This window comes from Alligator mississippiensis, chromosome 7 (assembly GCF_030867095.1).
Source record: "Alligator mississippiensis isolate rAllMis1 chromosome 7, rAllMis1, whole genome shotgun sequence".
Classification (NCBI taxonomy): domain Eukaryota; kingdom Metazoa; phylum Chordata; order Crocodylia; family Alligatoridae; genus Alligator; species Alligator mississippiensis.
Window position 1 is genome coordinate 75,287,148 of NC_081830.1, and position 18,664 is coordinate 75,305,811.

The window sequence follows — 18,664 nt, forward strand, 5'->3', positions numbered from 1 at the left end:
ACATATACTTGCGTAGCTTATGAACGCTTAACCTTGGTATTCCTTGACTTTTACCTTCTTTACCATGCAACTTTAATACGCCGTAACCAGCGTTTTAGATGGAGTTTCTTAGGTATGTAAAAATAATTAAAGATAAAGAGATGGAAAAAATAAATCAAAGGAAACCGCTTCAGTTTCCAAGCAGTCTGAGACTGATGTCTTAAAAAAAAAAAAAAAATAGCAATGATGATGTGAATTTCCACAATCCAGCTATTTAGCCAGAAAGCAGCCTATCCCATAGACCTGTGGGAGAAAGAAGCTCTGGAGCTGGGAAGACACCAAGGATCATCTGAGAACTCCTAAAATGCAACAGTTCAGATCTCTTTCTCATGAACCTTGTGTAGACAGAGATAGCCCTCATAAGCTCATTTGTGCTTTACAAGATCAGAAGAGAGTTAAGCAAAGGCTCCTTTGATGTAACATAGACTCGGACTTTTTTTTTTTTTAACATCGGGGTGAACATGGAATTTATATGCATATATGTGTGCAAGTCTATAAACACATGGTCACATACACGTATACTACTCTTCATGGTTAAAACGTTCAGTCTGTCATCAGCATTTTAGTATATGAAAAAAATCTACATTTTAAATTGGTTGAAAGAGAACATCAGGTTGTTTCCAAAAAATCATAATAACCTGAAATTGTTAAAGGGACAAAGCATAATTCAATTTTGGCAGGCACAAAGGTGAATGTGAAATGGGATTTTATTAATTTTGACTCCATCTAAAAACAGTAAGAGATGGATACTGAAGAGTCATATTCTGTCCCACGGATTTCATTAGCTAGTTAAAGTTCAGGTTCTGTTACATGGATATAACTAAAGAGTCAAGAGGACGCATATACCACATATGGACAGAATTCGTCATCTGGGTATCCTTCTGTAGAGCTGGGGTAAAGACTTTGTATCCAATATTGGCTTCAGATATACAAGGAGCTGTGTTTGCACTTCTGATAGCAGAACAGTCCCTATCTCAACACTCTTACTACATTTTGTGGCAGTGTGCTTTTGTAACTTGTGGCTGGCATTAGCTTTTAAAGTGGTGATTGCCCACATATTCCTATCCTAATTCCACTAATTCCCTTTCCAGATGCATGTTCATGTATTTGTGATGATGCATTGATGTTAATCAAATGTAAAAGCAAATCTTCATGAAAAGAGTACAAAAGAAAAAAAAAAAAGAAAACAAGAAAACTCTATAAACCAATGACCCTTAAACTCAAGCCAGACTTGGTCCACAATACAAGACCCTCTGACTTTAATTCTTTGTATAAAGGGTTCCCAGAAGAAACCGAGGGATTGTCATACTGGACCAAACCAATGGTTCATCAACTTTACTTCAACAACAGACAACACCTGATGCTTCAAAGAAAGACCCAGACCACCATAATGTATCCTACAATCTTAGGTTATGCTGGCAGGGGAGGAAAAAGAGTATAACAATACTGTCCTCAATTCATAATCATACCACAAAGCACTTACAAGATCACAAATCCTTGTAATAGTATTCCATGTAGTATACATGCAGATGTTGCCCTTCTTTACAAGCACATTTAGAACTGAAAATTGTGTATTAAAATTTTATTTTGTTATGATCCACAATTGTTGTGGCTATCTTACCAGACCAACCAGCCTCTTGGTTCCTGTAATTAAACTCCCTGGCACCTAGAGTTAAAGCACCATACCTGCGGATCCACTGGTCTGAGCATGGGTGGTGTCCGAGCTGGCTGTACCCCACTAATGCTAAACGACTCTGAACGAGGAGGCAGGTTTGGATCAGATATCCTGTTAGCCACTTTGTGAGGCATGGCAGGGGAGCTCTGCCGGTTAAGTCGGGAACGTTCCTCTACCTGTGGTAACAAAGGAGTAAAAAATTAAACACAAGTCACCTTATTGCCTTTCCAGGGCATACTCTAAGCACTTGTATAGCCATTTTTCTTAATTTCCAATCAACACATTTTATGCACTTTTCTATACCCCAGAACCAAATGATTCATTAATTAATTCTAAGCAGCATACTGGGGTAAACTTAAAGAAGAAAGTGCTTCTATGAATGCAGATGAATGGAAGTGGTAATTTTGGAGCTGTAGACCCACCTATTTAAATAAAAGAAGCCTGGGAGTGGGGATGATGAAGCTGGAAGCTGCCTAGTTCCTCAGTGGGTTACACTAAATGAGACCCAGCAGGAAACTATAGACAGAAACCAGCACTGCAGCTGAGGTAGAAATAAAAATGTAAAGAAACACAACACAGAGTGGGAGGGTGAGAAAGAGGTAGGAAAGAAAAGGTCCAAATAACAAAGCTAACTTTGCAGGGTGAGCACACTTCTAACCTTTCTAGATAGGATTTATTTTGAATATGACATTCTCTTCCATACCTTGGATCTGATCAGTTGACTCCTTTCCACTTCCTACTGCCTCTGCCACTTCTTCTGGAGGTACCATCTCCTTGCTGATACCTTCCTTCCAATGGAATGGATCTTCTACATCTCTGCTACTTTTCCTGTCTTACCTATTTTCTCTCTTCTTCCTCTACCCTGCTCCAATCTTCCCCATCTTTCCATTTTTCTCTCCGCCTTATTTAATGTTTCAATCTTCTTTCCCTTCTCTTTCTAGACTCCTTCCCTCTCTGCAGCCTACCTATTAGATCCCATTTGCTTCCTGCAACATAAGTGGAGCATCAAGTAAGCTGTTGGATCAACAGTCAGGGTCAGAGGAGAAAGCTTGAAGTAGATAAGGGGTAAAAAGGAGACCTAAAAAGAAGTACTTCATACTGGCTCATTTTCCTTGCTGGACAGAAGAGCTGAGAGCAACTACTGTGCCACCAATGAAACGCCATGGATGCCTTCTGGATAAGCACCCATGTTCTGAAGGGCTCCCTAATCTGAGATCACATCCTTATTAATCTTCACTGTCTGAGGCCAGAGGGGCTGTGCCAGGTTTTCCCCGGCACAGACTTTGCCCCTATTAATATGGATGCGTTCCCCACTATAAAAGTTCAATTGTTATCTTAATAGTGTCAAGGGTATGTTGTATCCAAATGCCTACTGCCTCTCCAAAGCTTAAACTGAACTGTTTTCTTAGAATGTCTCTAAATGCAGTTCAGTGTTAGTTTCTTAACCCATATCCAAGGCGTCCATTTTTGTTTCATTGGGCATTTGAAATATGTTAGTATTATTTGAAAAAAACCTCCAAAATGGCTATACAAGTTGGCTTTGAAAGCAGTTCCCCAGCCCTGCCAAGCTTATCGCAGGCATAACTTGGTATTGCTCCAAGAGATTATAGCTAAAGAAAAGATTATATATTTTTTGCAACATGTTATATAGTACTGATCATCTGACTTGTGCTTGCAAAATCTGAGATCATAAATTGATCATATCACCAGGAAATCTTTTAATGGTAGCTCCAGCCTCTGAAAGAATAGAAAGCCCCACGAAAATAGTAAAAGGCAACTGAAAACCAAGTCATGCAAATATAGAAAAAACCCATATCCTTTAAATATAGTAGGCTACCATATGGAGTGTGAAATCCAAAAGATCAGGCAGATAGTACAGTAAATGCATTTTTAAGAAACCAAAAGACAACTTATATTTTGCACATATAACCTGTCCTTTTCAATCTGAAAGGGAAAAAACCAAAGCTTCAAGGAAACATTGCCAGCTGCAAGAGGGTGTGTCCAGAAGATGCCATCTGTAAAAAAGCTTTAGGAGATCAAAGCCCCGTGCTAACAATCAGCAGTGCATTCCCATGGACAGGAGTGCCCTTACCTCTAGCCATGAGCAACCAAGGGAGAGCTTTAGCTATATTTGAAAAAAAAAGCAATGAACATGGCAGCAAGAAGGTCATTTATTTTGATCTAGAAAGAATGATTCTATCATCTGCTTATGTACTGTGCACAAAAGGTGATTTACTAATACAGATGTTAAAGCAAAGCCAATTACTTCCAGCTAATCCAGGTGCAAATAGAGAAGCGTCAGGAAACACAGACAAACACTCAGTGGAAGTGTTACTGAAATCTGGTTGTACAGCATACTGTGGACAACAGTACCCACACAACATATATTTGTATAACTATGACTGTATATAGCTGCTGTCCGTCTTTCATGTGAACTGTGGCCTGCATAAACTGGTGTTAGAGATCAGCTTCTAAAACAATAAAAATTGCATGCATCTATGTGGAAGGAACAGCAACTTTTTCAAGTAAGAAAGGCAGCATAAAATGTTTAGAAGCTCCAATGTATTGCAAAAACTACTCTTCGAAGCTAATCTTCCAGACAAGTGAGTAAGGCTGCTTGTACACGCCACAGGTCAGTTTAGTTCTCCCTAAATTGAAACGGTGGGTTTTTAAAAATACCACTTCAATTTAGAGAGAATTAAACTGAACTAAACTCCTGTGGCTTGTACACAAGGGTGGAGGCCCGATCCTTACCTGCCTCTTTGGCAGCAGAGGGGGTGTGTGTGTGGGGGGGGGGGGGGGGGGGGGGGGGGAAGGGCAAGCTGCCAGCAAGCCAAGTGGTCCCTGAGCTGCATGGGGACCCCCCCAGGCGACACCCAGCCCAGGCGGTCCTGGGGGGCGCTGCAGCTGCAGAAGGAAGCACCAACCCCCTGCTGCAGCCATGGAGGGAAACACTGGGCCCCTGCACAGCTCAGGAAGACATGCAGGCTCCGGGGGGGAAAAAAAAAAGGGAAAAGAAAGAAAGAAAGAAAAGAAAAAGAAAATCAAGCTCGCCACTTTATTTTTCCTTCAGTGGAGCCCGCCTGCACAGGCTGCCGCTGGGTCCCACAGCCCCTGGGCTGCACGGGGCTACATGGGGCCCACCAAGCCTCAAGCACATCAGCTTCCAGCGCCCCGTACATGGTTGCACTTTGTTTTAGTTTGCTACCTAACATCTTGGAGATGTTTTACCTTGCTACATACTAAAGTCATTTAAAGCGGAATACGCTGCCAAGTGTGCAAACAGCAATGCCATTACAGCGGAGCAAAAGGGCATTTAAGTTGCTTTAAAGGTCAATTTTGTGGCATGTACAAAGGCCCTAAGAGACAACAAAGGAACAAACCCGATACGGGGGGGGAAAGAAGGAAGCAAAAGGCTATGTCCTTTGGGGATTTTCTCTGCTCAGAAAGTAAAGCCCTAAAAGGATTTAAAAGGATGTTTCTAAGGTAATGAATGACTATCTAATCTCAGTGTCCAAAAAGTGCAAATAAACTCTCCCACTTAGAGGTGCATTGTGCATAATATATCAGTGGCTGTTTGGAGATCAGTTCATCAACTCCTGCAAGAGAGTTAGCAGGGTATACAAAGCAGGAAGTAGAGCTGAGAGAGAAATAGCATTTCTTTTGAATAAGTATGTATATCTGCATAAATACTGGGATACAGGCCAGTCAACAACAAGCCTATTTCAATCTGTCACAAAGGAGTTCCAGTAAATCCACCTATTATTCAAGCCTCAGCGCTACAGCAGCCAAGAACGATGAAACTGGAGAGTTCTCCAGCCAACTTTGGGAGCTTGTTGACAGTGCCGAGCCATAATGTGTAGCTGATTATAGAGGATCTCACAGCCCATGTGAAGGAGGAAGGAGGTGGCTGGGGGATGAAAGAGGGAGCTATGGACTAGGAGAGAGACAAGGATACATCTTCCTCTGCCTACAAGCAGCTCTTTACAAAACACTTTGCTTCTACAACGTATCAGAAGAGGCATTTTTGGACTCCCCAGTTCAGATCCTCAGGAATCCTATTCGATTATCTCATTAAAGAGAGGGGGAAAAGTGCTCACAATGCAAGTCTCCAGGAATCTAATATCCGTCCAATTCACTGGCCTTTTCTTACATAATTCAAGATTCTTAATATCGCCTCAAAAAGCCGCTTCCCTGGCAGCAGCATCCCAGAGAGATGGAGAGTGGAAGCTGGATGCATTATTTAAGTGAAAAGGAACAACCAAAGGGAGGTAGACTGAGGGAGGAACTAAAATGTGAGTCTGATATTGCAAAGACCGGTATTTACAGTGACACACAGCTGCAGTGGAAACCATGAACCCTAAGAGAAGTATAAATATATGTAAAAGCACTATAAAGGCCAGTTTCTGCTGCTCTGAACTCCCTCAGGAACAACTGAATTGAGTCCTCCAATGCAGGACCAAAGATTCAGCATGCGGCCACCCTTCCCACTCTCCTGAACATTTGTACAAATTTTTCTACTGCATGATCAAGCTCAGGGCTTGTCTTACATGCAGTCAGTTCAATTTAGGTTGAGTAGGAGCAGTCACACTGCAAAACATCACTCCAGATGCACAGAGTGGTTAGATGAGCAGCACACAGTAACTGCTCCCTCAAGGCATTAGTAGCCCGAGCACCAGGAGCTTTTGATCCATTCCCTAATAGATCCAGTTAGGTTTAGCGTAAAACACCACTTAATCTGTGGGACAGTTAAGAGCCTAGGAAATGCTCTAGTCAGGGTTGTGACACAAGAGTGTTTCAGGTGACTCTGGCACACGAGCAGGAAGTTGCACCAGCAAGCTAGGATAAAAAGGCTTTAAATACACGAGTGAGGAGTATGAAAGAACTACCCGGGAAGCAGAAACTGGGGAGAACTCTGTGTCGATAATATAGCAAATTTAAATGTACACATCCCAGAGTGCACAGTGTTAAACCAAGTGATTGTGCACGCTGATAAGAAAGGGGTAAAGTGGTTCCATGATGCATTGAGATACAGCAGTTTTGAGCTGCGATTCCAAAGTTCAAATTTACTCTTCTTCTCCCGATTTGGGAGGGTTGTGGATAACAGGGAGTTCAGTTCAATAGTGAACTCTGCTAACACTGGACACCTTTGGGATCTTCTATACTGTAACAGCAACTGGCACAAGAAGGTGATTATGCTGGGGTAAAATAGGATATCATAACAGCGGGTAGTTACCCAATTCAGACCCTGCGTGTAAGCTGTATTTTGGATGCTGTACGGGGTTCCTGTAAAAAACAGCTGTTGTGTCAAGCCTACACTCCTGAACATCCACATTCTTGTCCCATCTGTTATTTGTTTTGTACTTCTTCAGGCCTCTATTTACAGCATAAATTTTATTTTCTGAGTCTTTTATTAGATTTTTTTTATACCTACTGCGCTATATAAGTGTTATAAACAACACCGAGGAGCATACCATATGGCATTTAGAAGCGTTTTATACCAGTGCCTAAAAACAGTTATCACCCCACTTATAAAAACACTGTGAAAATGATTAAAAAAGTGGATAAGAGCCTGGCTGTGATAATATGGCCCCAAACATATTAAACCTACTGCTCTTAACCCAAGAATAATTATGGAGAAAGCATGACAGGAAATCATGAAGAAACAAGGAGTTAAAGTTGGTATTTAACTTATCACATGAAAGAACCAGTTTAGTGTGTCACACAATTTCTACCATGTCCAAAAGCCAACAGGCACAACAGCATGAAATACCAGAGTGCCTGGAAGCAACCAAAAAAAAAAAGGGCATCTGTCAGCATGCAACAGAATGGGTGCCAGGGGAAAAACAGAACAAAAAAACCTGTGAGCACTAGTGATGCAAGGTACCAGAGGAACAAATAGCATGAGACAGCAAATAGCACATGCTGTATGCCTTGCAGGTATAGTTAAGAAATGAACCTCTCCACTTTGTGTACCTATAGAAAATGAAAAGACTTAGACCACTTGCAACTAGACTGAGTCATCCATTATCATATTATGCACCCTACAACAGTAGATCTTAAGGAAGCAAGTAGCTTAGTGCTTCCAGTAAGTTTGGGTGGCCCAAACTACCTCTTAAATACAAAATGAGGGGAGGTACTAGTGAAAATTCTTTAGATATTGGTATCTATATCTATAATTAATATCTAAGTTTTGCTGCCTATGTATGTGCATGGATATTCTCTAAAGTAATAAGTCATGTCTTCCAATATATCAGATGCATCTCATATTCCGTAGGTTAGTCATTTTTCTCCCTTTTGTTAGAAAATTGACCTTATCATAGGGGCAAATTAGTGATTAAAAATACATGAAATGTGGAAACGTTAAACGCAAGAGTAAATCACCATTTTCCTGCAGCGTGCAATTCAGCAGGAGGCTGAGGGGCAGATTCTGCTGCTTTTACTCACATAATGCACTTGCTTATGTGCTAGAACATGGGGTGACTTACAAAAAAAGCTACTACTCAAAAAACAACCCCACATCCCCTGCAAAAACCAGGCTCACCGGCTCTGGCAGCAGCCAGCGGGGCTCTGGGGCCACGTGGCAGAGCCTGGCAATTAAAAATAACAAAAAACTCCGTGTGCCCCGCCCCCCGGCACCCGAGCAGCAGCTGTCACATCGCGTGGGTGCAGCACAGCTTGGCAAAGTGCTGCGCGCTGTCCGGGAGCTGGGATGGCTCCAGGTACTGCTCAGTCCCAGCTCCCAGACAGCACGCAGCATCCTGTGAGCTACACTGTACCTGTGCCATGAGGCAGCTGCTGTGTGGGTGCCAGGCAGGGGGGCAATCCCCACAGCCCACAGGTTTTTTTTTGTTTTTGTTTTGGGGGGGGGTGGGGGGGGTTTGAAGTGCTGGGCAGGGGATGGGGCCAGGCAGGGCAGCCATGGGGGCTTCTCCCACTGCTCCCCCTGCCTGGGGAGAGGCAGGCACAGCCGAAGGAGCCACGAGAGAACTTGCAGCTGCCTAGTTGTGCCTGCCTCTTCCCAGACAATCTGAATCTCTGAAACAGCGTCTAAACTCCAAAACAGATTTGGCCGAATTGAAACGGAACAGTGATCCGCAACACCAAAACGAATCACTGTCCTCTGAAACAGCTGAATTCGAAATCAAAATGAGACATCCATTTTGCACAGCCCTACTACTCACCATGTCCATGACCAGTAGTAACAGAATCAGGCCCTTGCCTTTGAAACTAAAAGCCCTAACTAGGACTGTCCTCCCTTATCCCAAACAGCAAAGAATGTTTCAAGATTTGTTTTTAGAAATCTTTTCATAGATAGATTTAAAAATACTGAAATGCCAGAGGCATATGTAAAATATTCATTTAAAACAGGGTTTCTAAAGATGGAATTTCAGCCTGTTCCCCTGCTTGCTGCCACACATTTCCACCACCGCCAAAGCCCAAAAGAAAGCACCAAGTTTTATATACATTTGGCAAGCGCTTGCTCATTGGAACCAAGAGAAGATGTCACCCACCAGAGGTGGTTCAGGGCTATGTTGCCTAGCATATCTCAAATCAGGAGTACTTGATGACAGGAATGTCTTGTCCGCAGGCATATCTATAAACTTTTTGCCATTATGTACGTGAGGTAAAAGCTTGGGAGAACAACCAGAAATGTTAGAGAATGATCCCAGGGTTCTCTCTGAAGATGTGCTACTGCTACTGAAAGCTTTGGGAGACTGACTTAAACTGAAATTAAGGGGAGATATGAGAGAGTCCAAAGAAGGTGAACGAGAGCCAGAAGTTAAAGGAGCCGATATGGGTACATTCAAATAAGAACTTTGTGGGGAAAAGCCCAGAGATGCGAGGGGAAGTTGTTCCAGGCTCCGTCCTATTCTCTTTTGTATTTGTGCATGCAAGCGGTCTGTAGGTGTCAGGAGCCATGCTGGTGAACCTTCCTTGGAAGAAGTGTGATTCTGATTAAATGCTTGACACTTCATTTTTCTCAACAGGTGCTCTGGGCTGGACTGGCTTAAGTTTAGGTTATCACGCCCCTGTGGGCTGCCTTTTCTTGAGGGAACCAATGCACTTTTAGGCACATGTGAGTGTTTAAGCTTCCATCTCCTGTCCCCGTTACCTTCCTTAAAGTCCTTTTTTACCCCCTGTCGAGGCAAATGTGAATGCATTGCTTTTAAAATATTGGGAGAAGAAACACACTTCGCCTCCAGTTCGGATGTTCTGACTGGACTGCATCCTTGAGAGCGGGACCCTTTGAAGGAGAGCACAAAGCCCTTCTTTCTGGATTGTTTTCGAAGCCCAAGCCTATCTTGACAATATGCTGGACCAGCTTCTCTGCCCCTCTGGGTGTACTGCTGGACCTGAGGTGTTGGTTCAGAAATGGTAATAACTGGCAATACTGGTGTTTGCTTAGCAGTAGCTAACTGCCTCAGTTTCTGAGGATATGATGCTTGCAGGTGTTGTGGATTTGGTGTAGCTGAGGGCTGTGACTTGGAAAGATCAGAAGGCGGCTTAATGTTGAACTGTGAAGCTGCATCTCTGCCAGGACTGAAGGATGCCAATTGTCTGGCAACAGAAGAATGATTCTGCTTAGCTGGAAGAACAGGCGGGTTATTAAGAGATCGTTGTTGTACCTGGGAGTAGAATTACAAAATTAAACCATTAAAACAAGCATTCTAGGACAAACAAACAGCAATAATGCACAGTGCTCCTGCTAGCATGTGACCAGAACACAAGCGTAGGGAAAAGAGAAGAGGAATGGATACGATCCCAAGCGTTCCACTGCCTCTGCATGTGTTACCTCCTTCAAGGCTGTTCAGTTAGGTGGTGCTTAAGCATGCAGATTTTACAAATTCTAAAACAACCAGGAATTGATGCCATTCCCTATTTTTCTATGAAAAAAAGACTGTCAGCAGAGTTTACGTTCCTGAAAGCAGAGAACAACAGTCGCTCTACAAGACAAATTGCAATGCATAATCTCTGTAACAGGAGAAAAAAACCTTCCACTTGCAGCAATCACTGTACACACCTTGGAGCTCCAAGGTCAGCACGTAACTGAAGTCTGAACAGGGCAAAGGAATCCTCTTCAGAGTGACTGACTTGTACTTTGTCAATTGTCATCCAAAAACTGGCACCCTAGTAATAATTATACCACAGAACAGAGCCTCCTGACTCTATTCTTGGCCTGGCAGCAGGAACTGTCAACCGTAACTGAAGCACAAAGATAACTACAGTTGACATTCTTGAATCCTGTTGAGTTTCTATATGGAAACCTCTCTCCATACCCAGACCTCCTGTCAGTGTAATTAATTGCAAGCATCTCCAAACCAGGCCAGTAGAGTGACACAGGGGAAGACAATCTGGCATCTGACCCAGGAAATGTTGTGAAAAAAATATCAAACAGAACTGTGATCCGCCCCTGTTCTTCATGTATAAGGAGCTAACTGATAATACAAATGAGTAAAGAACTGGTGCCAACAAGTGCATCACACTTTCCTACCTCCTTGGCCCAAGCTGGCTTCTCACTGGCATTTATCCCCTCCTTGTAATGGTACAGTGGCTTCTTCTCTCCTGGCCTCTGTTCTTGTCGCTGTTGTTGCTGCTGCTGTTGCTGTAGGGACACCAGGTAGTCTCGCTCTTGCTGAAGTTGCCGCTGCAGCCTCTCTGCTTGCCGCTGTTCCTCTAACTGCTTGCGCTTATACTCCTACCCAGAACAACAATACAACAGCATGGGTCCACAAAGACGTATGGCTGAAGCCAAGCCTAGCATGTGACTTTTAATTTTGTCTATATCTACACAGATAATTAGGGTTGACCTTAAGGTCATCCTCAAGCTCACATCCACCAACCATGTCCAATGTCGACTTCTCAGCTTGACCCCTGGCTGCATCCCAGCCTGCCTCTGGCAGCTCTACTCAACTTCCGGGTATAAAGCAAATCCCAGTGTTCCTTGCCTCCTAGTCCTCCCATTTCTGCAATGCATGCAGGCCTTCAGCTCAGCAAGCCCACTGTTCTCTGGTTCCCACCTTCTGGCCCCTTCATACTCTACGTCCCCTTCCTAATGCTTGTAAAGAGAACAAGCCAAAGTGGAAAGACAAACAGTCCTTGGGCTTATTCCTAGAAGGGCTCCACAAGGGAAGCTCAGATATATCTTAATGCTGCACTCAAGAAATAAAGAAACAAAATGTGGATGTTTTTGGTATAGTTTGTGTGGCCTGGTAAAGCTATGGAAGGGCAGCTCATGTGTCTTAGGCTAGTTCTGGGTGACCTTCCAGTCAACCCTAAATATCAGTGTAGGCACATGTTAAGTTAGAGTCTCTGCAGCTGCTTCCGATATTGAAATCGGCTATAGCAACATGTAGCTTATTAAAAGGCATTGCAAAAAGTAGTTACTTCGGACAAGATTGCAAACTGCCTGTCTGTACTGGTGAGCAGCTGTTCACACAAGCAGCCCAGCCAGAGTTAATCATGACCTATATACATGGCACAACATTGTGTGACAGAGCAGGCTCTAACCAAACAGGGTAAATTAACTTGGGCAGAGCACTTTGCTACAATGGCTATGCTGCTTTGGGTACCTGCGGCACCTTGTTTAGAACTAGCATCTATGTTTCAAAACAGCACTACACTGTATTAGGCAGACATACGCTCAGGGCAAGCAGTTGTTACACAGAGCGAATGAAAGGTTCAGGCTTCTAAAGAAGTTTGAGAATTTAAGTCCAAATTCAGATTTGCCGTACGCAATGGAGACTTCCTTGCTCACTTCCCCCCCAACCCCATCGGGTTTAAACCTGGCTGAAGGACAACAAAATAGGTGCCAGGTCCTTTAGCTTTAAATCACTCATTTTTAAAGCCACATCTCAAATGGAGGTTTTGCCTTGAGATCTCCTCAGCAGCCTTTACGTTCCCCCCCGCCCCAAAAAAGAGAGAAGCAGGTTAATGCTTGTATAGAGTTGATCAAACAAAGCTACTCAATAATGTATGAACCTCACTGAGCTTAGAGTTGCAACAATTTTCCCCCAGATTTTTCAGTATGTGTATTTATTTGAGGGGGAAGGGGTCAACGGGCCAACCCAGATCAGTGTCATGTATCTTCAGTTCATACGAAGCCAATTGGACTTGATGGCACATAGAGCGTCATAAAAGCAGTTTATTGTGGCAACACTGGCACAGCCAAGACAATTAAATTCTCTCTTTGAATCCCTCAGGCTTTTAAAGGTTTAATTAATAAATCATTAATACTTAACAAGAGTATTTAAAAAGGAGGGATTTATAGGAGTTCTTTTTTCCTAAATAAAACCAGGGGAAAGAGAGACAAATAACGAGCTTTGTAGATTGGAAAAAACAAAACAAAACAATTGTTATAAATAGAATTCTTACTTGGGGGGGAAAAAAGGGCAATTGAGGAAATAGTGAATTTAAAAAGTAATAATGTCTGAAGGGTAAAATAGCATGTAGAGGGCACAAAATATTCCAGTCAGGAATGAAAAACTAGAAGTCTGCAAATAAAATATTGCCATCAAATTCAACAAGCTAAGCATGTTTGTTAAGTGCAGTTTTACTGCATTCTGGCACGCTGCAAACAACTTGAAAAATTAACTGGCAAGAAACAGAGGGAATGAAAAAGGGTCTCCTCTTATAATCAAGACAAATGCATGCCACCATTACAGAACCAGATGGAAGGGAGAAGGCATGCACAGTGAATGCTACCGAATCAGAGGTCACATAACTGATGAAAAACAGAACAGATTTTGGAACATGGCTCCACTTGCATCATGAAACAATGCTCAGCACATTTTTCTTTGCACACCGAAGTGATGGAGAACTGGATAGTTATGAGGTTTATGGGATGAAAGAAATTAAATCCATGTAGCAGTTACCCATGCAGTCAGGCTCTACAGCTCCACATTATCCTGCCCACTCAGAGGATGCAGGTACACACAAACAAACATATGCAAGCACACTACAGACAGAAAGCAAGTATGCAGGGATGCAGGTCTCCCCATTACCAGAAGTAGAGCTTGCTCCTGCAATAACTGCTGCTGCAGGATCTCTAACTGTCTCTGCTCCTCCTCTAACTGTCGTCTGATGTATTCCTTGGAGGCATGGGAAGCAGGGATCAAAGGGGAAAAGAGAAGAGAAGAAGAAACAGTAATTCTGAAGAGGAAGGAGCTGCTAGATGAAGGGCAGAAATTTCAGGCCTAGCTCAACCAGAGTTTTGGCTGAACAGAACCATAGGCAGTTCATTTAAGCTGTAAGCCCTGAGCATTTCACCTGCCTCCTGGTGAATGAAGTTACACAAAGCTTTACAGTTTACTGTACTTGGACAATCATTTTTTGGAGGTTTTTGGTTTTGTTGGGTTTTTTTTTAAAGAATAGGAACAGCTATAATTGAAGGGAAGCATTTTGTTTCGACTCCAGCATACATGCAGATCAACTTCATTACAACCTATGGAGACAGTCTGGATTTCTAGCGGGGAAAGCGGGTACTGAATTTGGCCCTTAGAGACTTCAGTGATAATTGCTCAATGTGAGCAGAGGAAGAGACATGCTAGTAGTCAGAGCAGAAAAACAAGTAGGAAATTTGTGAATGCTAATGTCATTCACGGTGTGCCTGGACACATGGCATTTACTCCTGTGCCATTTAGATCAGTGTAGTAACTAGGACCCAGAATGAACAAACATTCAAGCAACTCAAGTACCTAAACGCAGTTGGCTGCTATTGCTTGCCTTGCTTTGCAGAGGAATGGGTAAGGCCTGCTTGCCTTCAATAAACAGTCATCATGGGGTAAACTGCAGACACACAACACTTACACAGGTGTATCTTCCAAGTGTAATTTTATCCTGCCTTTTCCGATATTCTTAGATTCAAGTAAGTTACTCAGTGTAGGACTGTGCCATGTGTCTGCTCCTTGTTTATAATACTATAATGGTTTACTATACCACCGCAAAGGTATCATGCATCCAAGAGCAATGACTCTGTGGGCTTTGAACAAGTTATTTAGGGTGCATATATACCCAGTTCCCAGTGACTAACCATCTATCTTTGGGCTTCTGAAAAACTGCTTCTTTAAATTCTCTGCGTCTCCCTTACCTATAGAATGGGAATAATATATTTGTACCTTGCAGAGGGGCTGCAAGCCTCAGTTAGTTTGGAGATGATACCCATAAGCTCCTGCTCGTGAAACTCTCACTGCAGTCAATTGGAAACTCCAGTGGAATCAATGGGAATTTCACACACAGGGCTCCCATGGGATCTTAAGGCCTGTACAATGGTTTGAGGATACAATGCACTATAATTTCCATATGATGATTGCTTGAATAGCATAAAGTTTAAGGCTATTCTTAATTATATGAATTGTTGCTATGGAACAGCCTTTGGGCTTGGATTGAGTCTCTTTTTTGTGAATGGCTGGGGAGAGAGGGGAGAGGAAGTTGGAGCAAGCACCATATATATCCTATTCTAAAGCTGGTGCTGTTAAATCAGCATCATATATTCTTCAAGTCTCTTGACATCACTGTCCCAAGGAGCCAAGAGCTTCCAGTGCTATAAAGAGGAACTACAAGGAGAAGAGAGATTGGTACTGTGGAAGCCTGGGCATGGTAAATGGAGACATTAAACACTTTACATAGGGAGCCCTGGGGTAGGAAACTGTGGGTCAAGAGGCTTCATAATTACCAGCTAACAAATAGATCAACACAGAACGGAATTAATATTGTGAGAAGCAACAAACCAAGATAAGCAATTAAGCAATATGCTCCCTAGTGGTGAAGGTGGTGAAGAATGTGAGTAAAGAACAGCTTTGAATTTAACTTAATGAACTGACACCTGCTCACAAAGTACTAACACATTATCAGAAATCCTCAGTAGATGCAGTTTAAACCTCCCAGCTCAGCATTTGAGGTCAAGGACCAATAGGTACAGTTCCCATAGAGGGTTACCTGCTCATGCTCTGCACGTCGCCTCTCTTCCTCCCGACGCATCTGCTCCTCATAATGGCGCCTCTGCTCCCTTTCCTGCTGCTTCCTCATCTCCTTCTCTCTTCTCTGTTGCTGTTGGGGCAACAAACACAGATAATCTATTATGATACTTTCATGTAGGAATTCAAAGGAGGCAGGGGGGTACTTAAGTGACTTGCGAGTTGCTAATAGAAGCATTTCTTTCCAGGTTTGTCAGAAGGCTTTTTACATGATACTGGTATAAACAAGTCAGATAACAAAGACTCTGAAATAGGGCATGAACGTCTTCCATTGCTGTACCAGTCCCAGTCCAGAAATCAAGGTGCACTGTTATCCCTTCAGATGAACACAAAACTTCCACTGAATTCGACTGAACTTATGCATTTAATACAGGAGGGGGGAGAGGAGGAAGGGGTCAGAACCTAGACACATGGGTGATATCGACGGCGGTCCTGATCATGAGTCCCCAGACTAAAGCAAAACCACAAGGACAGAACAGAGGAAGTAAAAGGTATAATGCATCTGACCACTGTATTTTTGCTGTCAAACTTAAGTGCAATCACCCTGGTGATTCACAGGCACCCCATAGTATATGGCTGCTTGAACATTGCTCCTATTGCAAGACACGCCATAGAAATCCTGAAGCAAAGCAAAAATGGTGAACTGCATGGAAGAAGGTCAGTACTTCGAATGGACATCAGCTTGTTGTTGCATCACAGAGGAGCACATATCTGAGCTCTGAAACCCACCTGGAAGGTCTGGGGGATGTCTCTGGATGAACTTCCTGACTATGTACTGCAGGCAATAGCAGCACAGAGGCTGCTGTTACCTAGACTCACGCTGATCACCATGAGCTAGATAAGGGGCAACTGGTACTGACACATTTCCATCCTCAGTAATATACATAATGCTGCTGCTTCCTCACTGCCAGGGAAATACTTCCATTCTGTCTCAAAGAGAATAAATACCCATGCCACATCTATGTAAAAATGAGTGGAAAAAATGAGCAAGTGGAGATCTGACTCTGAGCCATAAGACTGGTGTACTGTACAGTTGAACTGGTCTGTTCACTGAGGAGGAAATACTGGCCTATTATTTTTGCTTGATCCAATATGTAGGAAGGGCTGAGCAAAATTCCAGATCATACTTTAAAAATTCTTTTTGGCAAGTTATCTTATTTACTAAGAAAAATAAGACTTTCAGTCAAGTCATTTGAAGATCAAACTGCTTTTTATGAGAAGGATTTGTACATTTGCAACCTCTTCCCAGAAATCAATACCTTTTTATAATTACATGCCACTCAGGCCCTACATGCAATGCATATCTAATATTGATCACAGCTAACACTGACATGAGCTCACGATGCACCCTAAGTGCTCCCAGATAGAAGCTAAAAAGTGTAAAAAAATAATTAGTTAGTAATGAGCTTAGTTGGTTCATCCACCTCCAGATGCAAAGATAATGGGTTGGCTTTCAACTTCTGATGTGCCATTCAACGTTTCCCAAATCTTCCCAGCTTATACCACCAGTTACTAAGTTATTTAATGTCTTTTCACCAGAGTATGCAGAGATATTTGGATGGAAGAATCTCTACTGCTACCTTAGACAGAGAAAGGGTAGAGAGAGGAGCAGAAATGACAAGTCTCCTGGAAAGCTAATTTATCTCTAACCAGAGACACCAAGTTAAGTGGCTTAGTGGACCCAGCATTGGAAAGGACTCAAGAGACCCAAGTTCTATTCTCAGTTTTGCTGCTAGATGACTCAGGTGGCTTCATCTCCCTGCGCTTCTGTTTCCTCATTTGTAAAACAGGAATAAAGTTACTTCTCTGGTAAAGCACTTTGAGACCTACCGTTGAATAACTCTCTAGAAACAGATTGTATCAACATTACAGAGAAGAAGATTCTGAGGTTTTCTGACCTTGTCTCTTTTGGTCTTCTCCCCTACATACTCATTTTAAAGAGGATTGATTGCTGGTAGTTACCTTTGAGTCATGGGCATTTAATTGTATTGGTTCAAAATAGTAGTACTGAGGCAACAAATACCCATGTGTTTGTGGGGACACCTGCAATGAAATCTCACAAGGCAAAGGAGGAACTTTCAGCTCCTCCTTCATACTAATGGCTGTAGCAAGAGTGTTACACCTCACACAAATAAATTAATTCCTTCAATTATTCAGGGCACCTCTCATAAACTCTGTTGAGAGACAAGTTATTCTCAGGTCCTTGGGGAATAGCTATGTTACTCTTGCATAACACTTTCCTCAGACCAAGGCCACCCCCATGAGAATTGTTCAATACAGCGGAGACTAGATAATTAGCAAACTCAGGTTTCTCAGCCCTTGCAAAGAGAAGGGTTTATAGGGATATATCCAGTTGCATCAAATGGCTGTGCAGGACAGCTGTGGTGCTTAAGCTGACTAGAAAAGTGGTTCTCTTAAAAGTAAAAATTGTATTTGAATAACTGTGTAGCTCATTATTAACTTGGCAACCTGCAACAAATTAGGCAGGTTTTTAGGAAAGATTGAATACAAATGGCCTGGGTTCTAATGTATCAGCAGCAAGGGAAGTCTTTACCAGCCCGAAAACTTCTTACAGCACCTGATTAAAGCCTGAGATAATGGGAGATCCTCATACCAATATAAAGCAATGATGAGCTCACTCAGCTTGAGCGATATGACAAGGCAATAGGAAGCAATCATAAATCTAAGAAATTGGGTGAGCCTCAGACTCAAGCAGCCTGATTCTGCTCTCCCTTCAGCTAGTTGTATTCCAGTGTAATACTACCATTTTTTTTTTCACCTGTATGAGGGGAAGGAAAAAAAAAATAAAAAAAAATCAGACGCATGACATCTAGGCTACTTTGGCAAACAAACAACAGGAAGATGATTGGCACTTGGCTGCTCTGTTCAGAACAATGTAAAACTAAAAAGCTAGACAACTCTTCTTCTGCTAGGAGCTTCCTAGGGACATGACCTATAAGAAGGCTATGAATCA

At 42.6% G+C, this 18,664-nt stretch overlaps 1 protein-coding gene across 4 annotated transcripts in view; it reads right to left on the reverse strand.

Annotated features, from left to right (window-relative positions):
* Positions 1-18,664, reverse strand: part of TNIK (TRAF2 and NCK interacting kinase) — a 328,040-nt gene that overhangs the window by 54,788 nt on the left and 254,588 nt on the right. For 2 of the 4 annotated variants that reach the window (XM_019500863.2, XM_059731144.1), the window contains exons 13-15: positions 15,653-15,763; positions 11,211-11,414; positions 1,726-1,890 (exon numbers count right to left, since the gene is read on the reverse strand). In XM_019500863.2, coding sequence (XP_019356408.1) covers positions 1,726-1,890; positions 11,211-11,414; positions 15,653-15,763 — 480 coding nt within the window. Of the gene's footprint in view, positions 1-1,725; positions 1,891-9,228; positions 10,345-11,210; positions 11,415-13,719; positions 13,807-15,652; positions 15,764-18,664 lie in introns of all 4 variants that reach the window. The other 2 variants (XM_059731143.1, XM_019500862.2) reach the window with 2 other exon arrangements.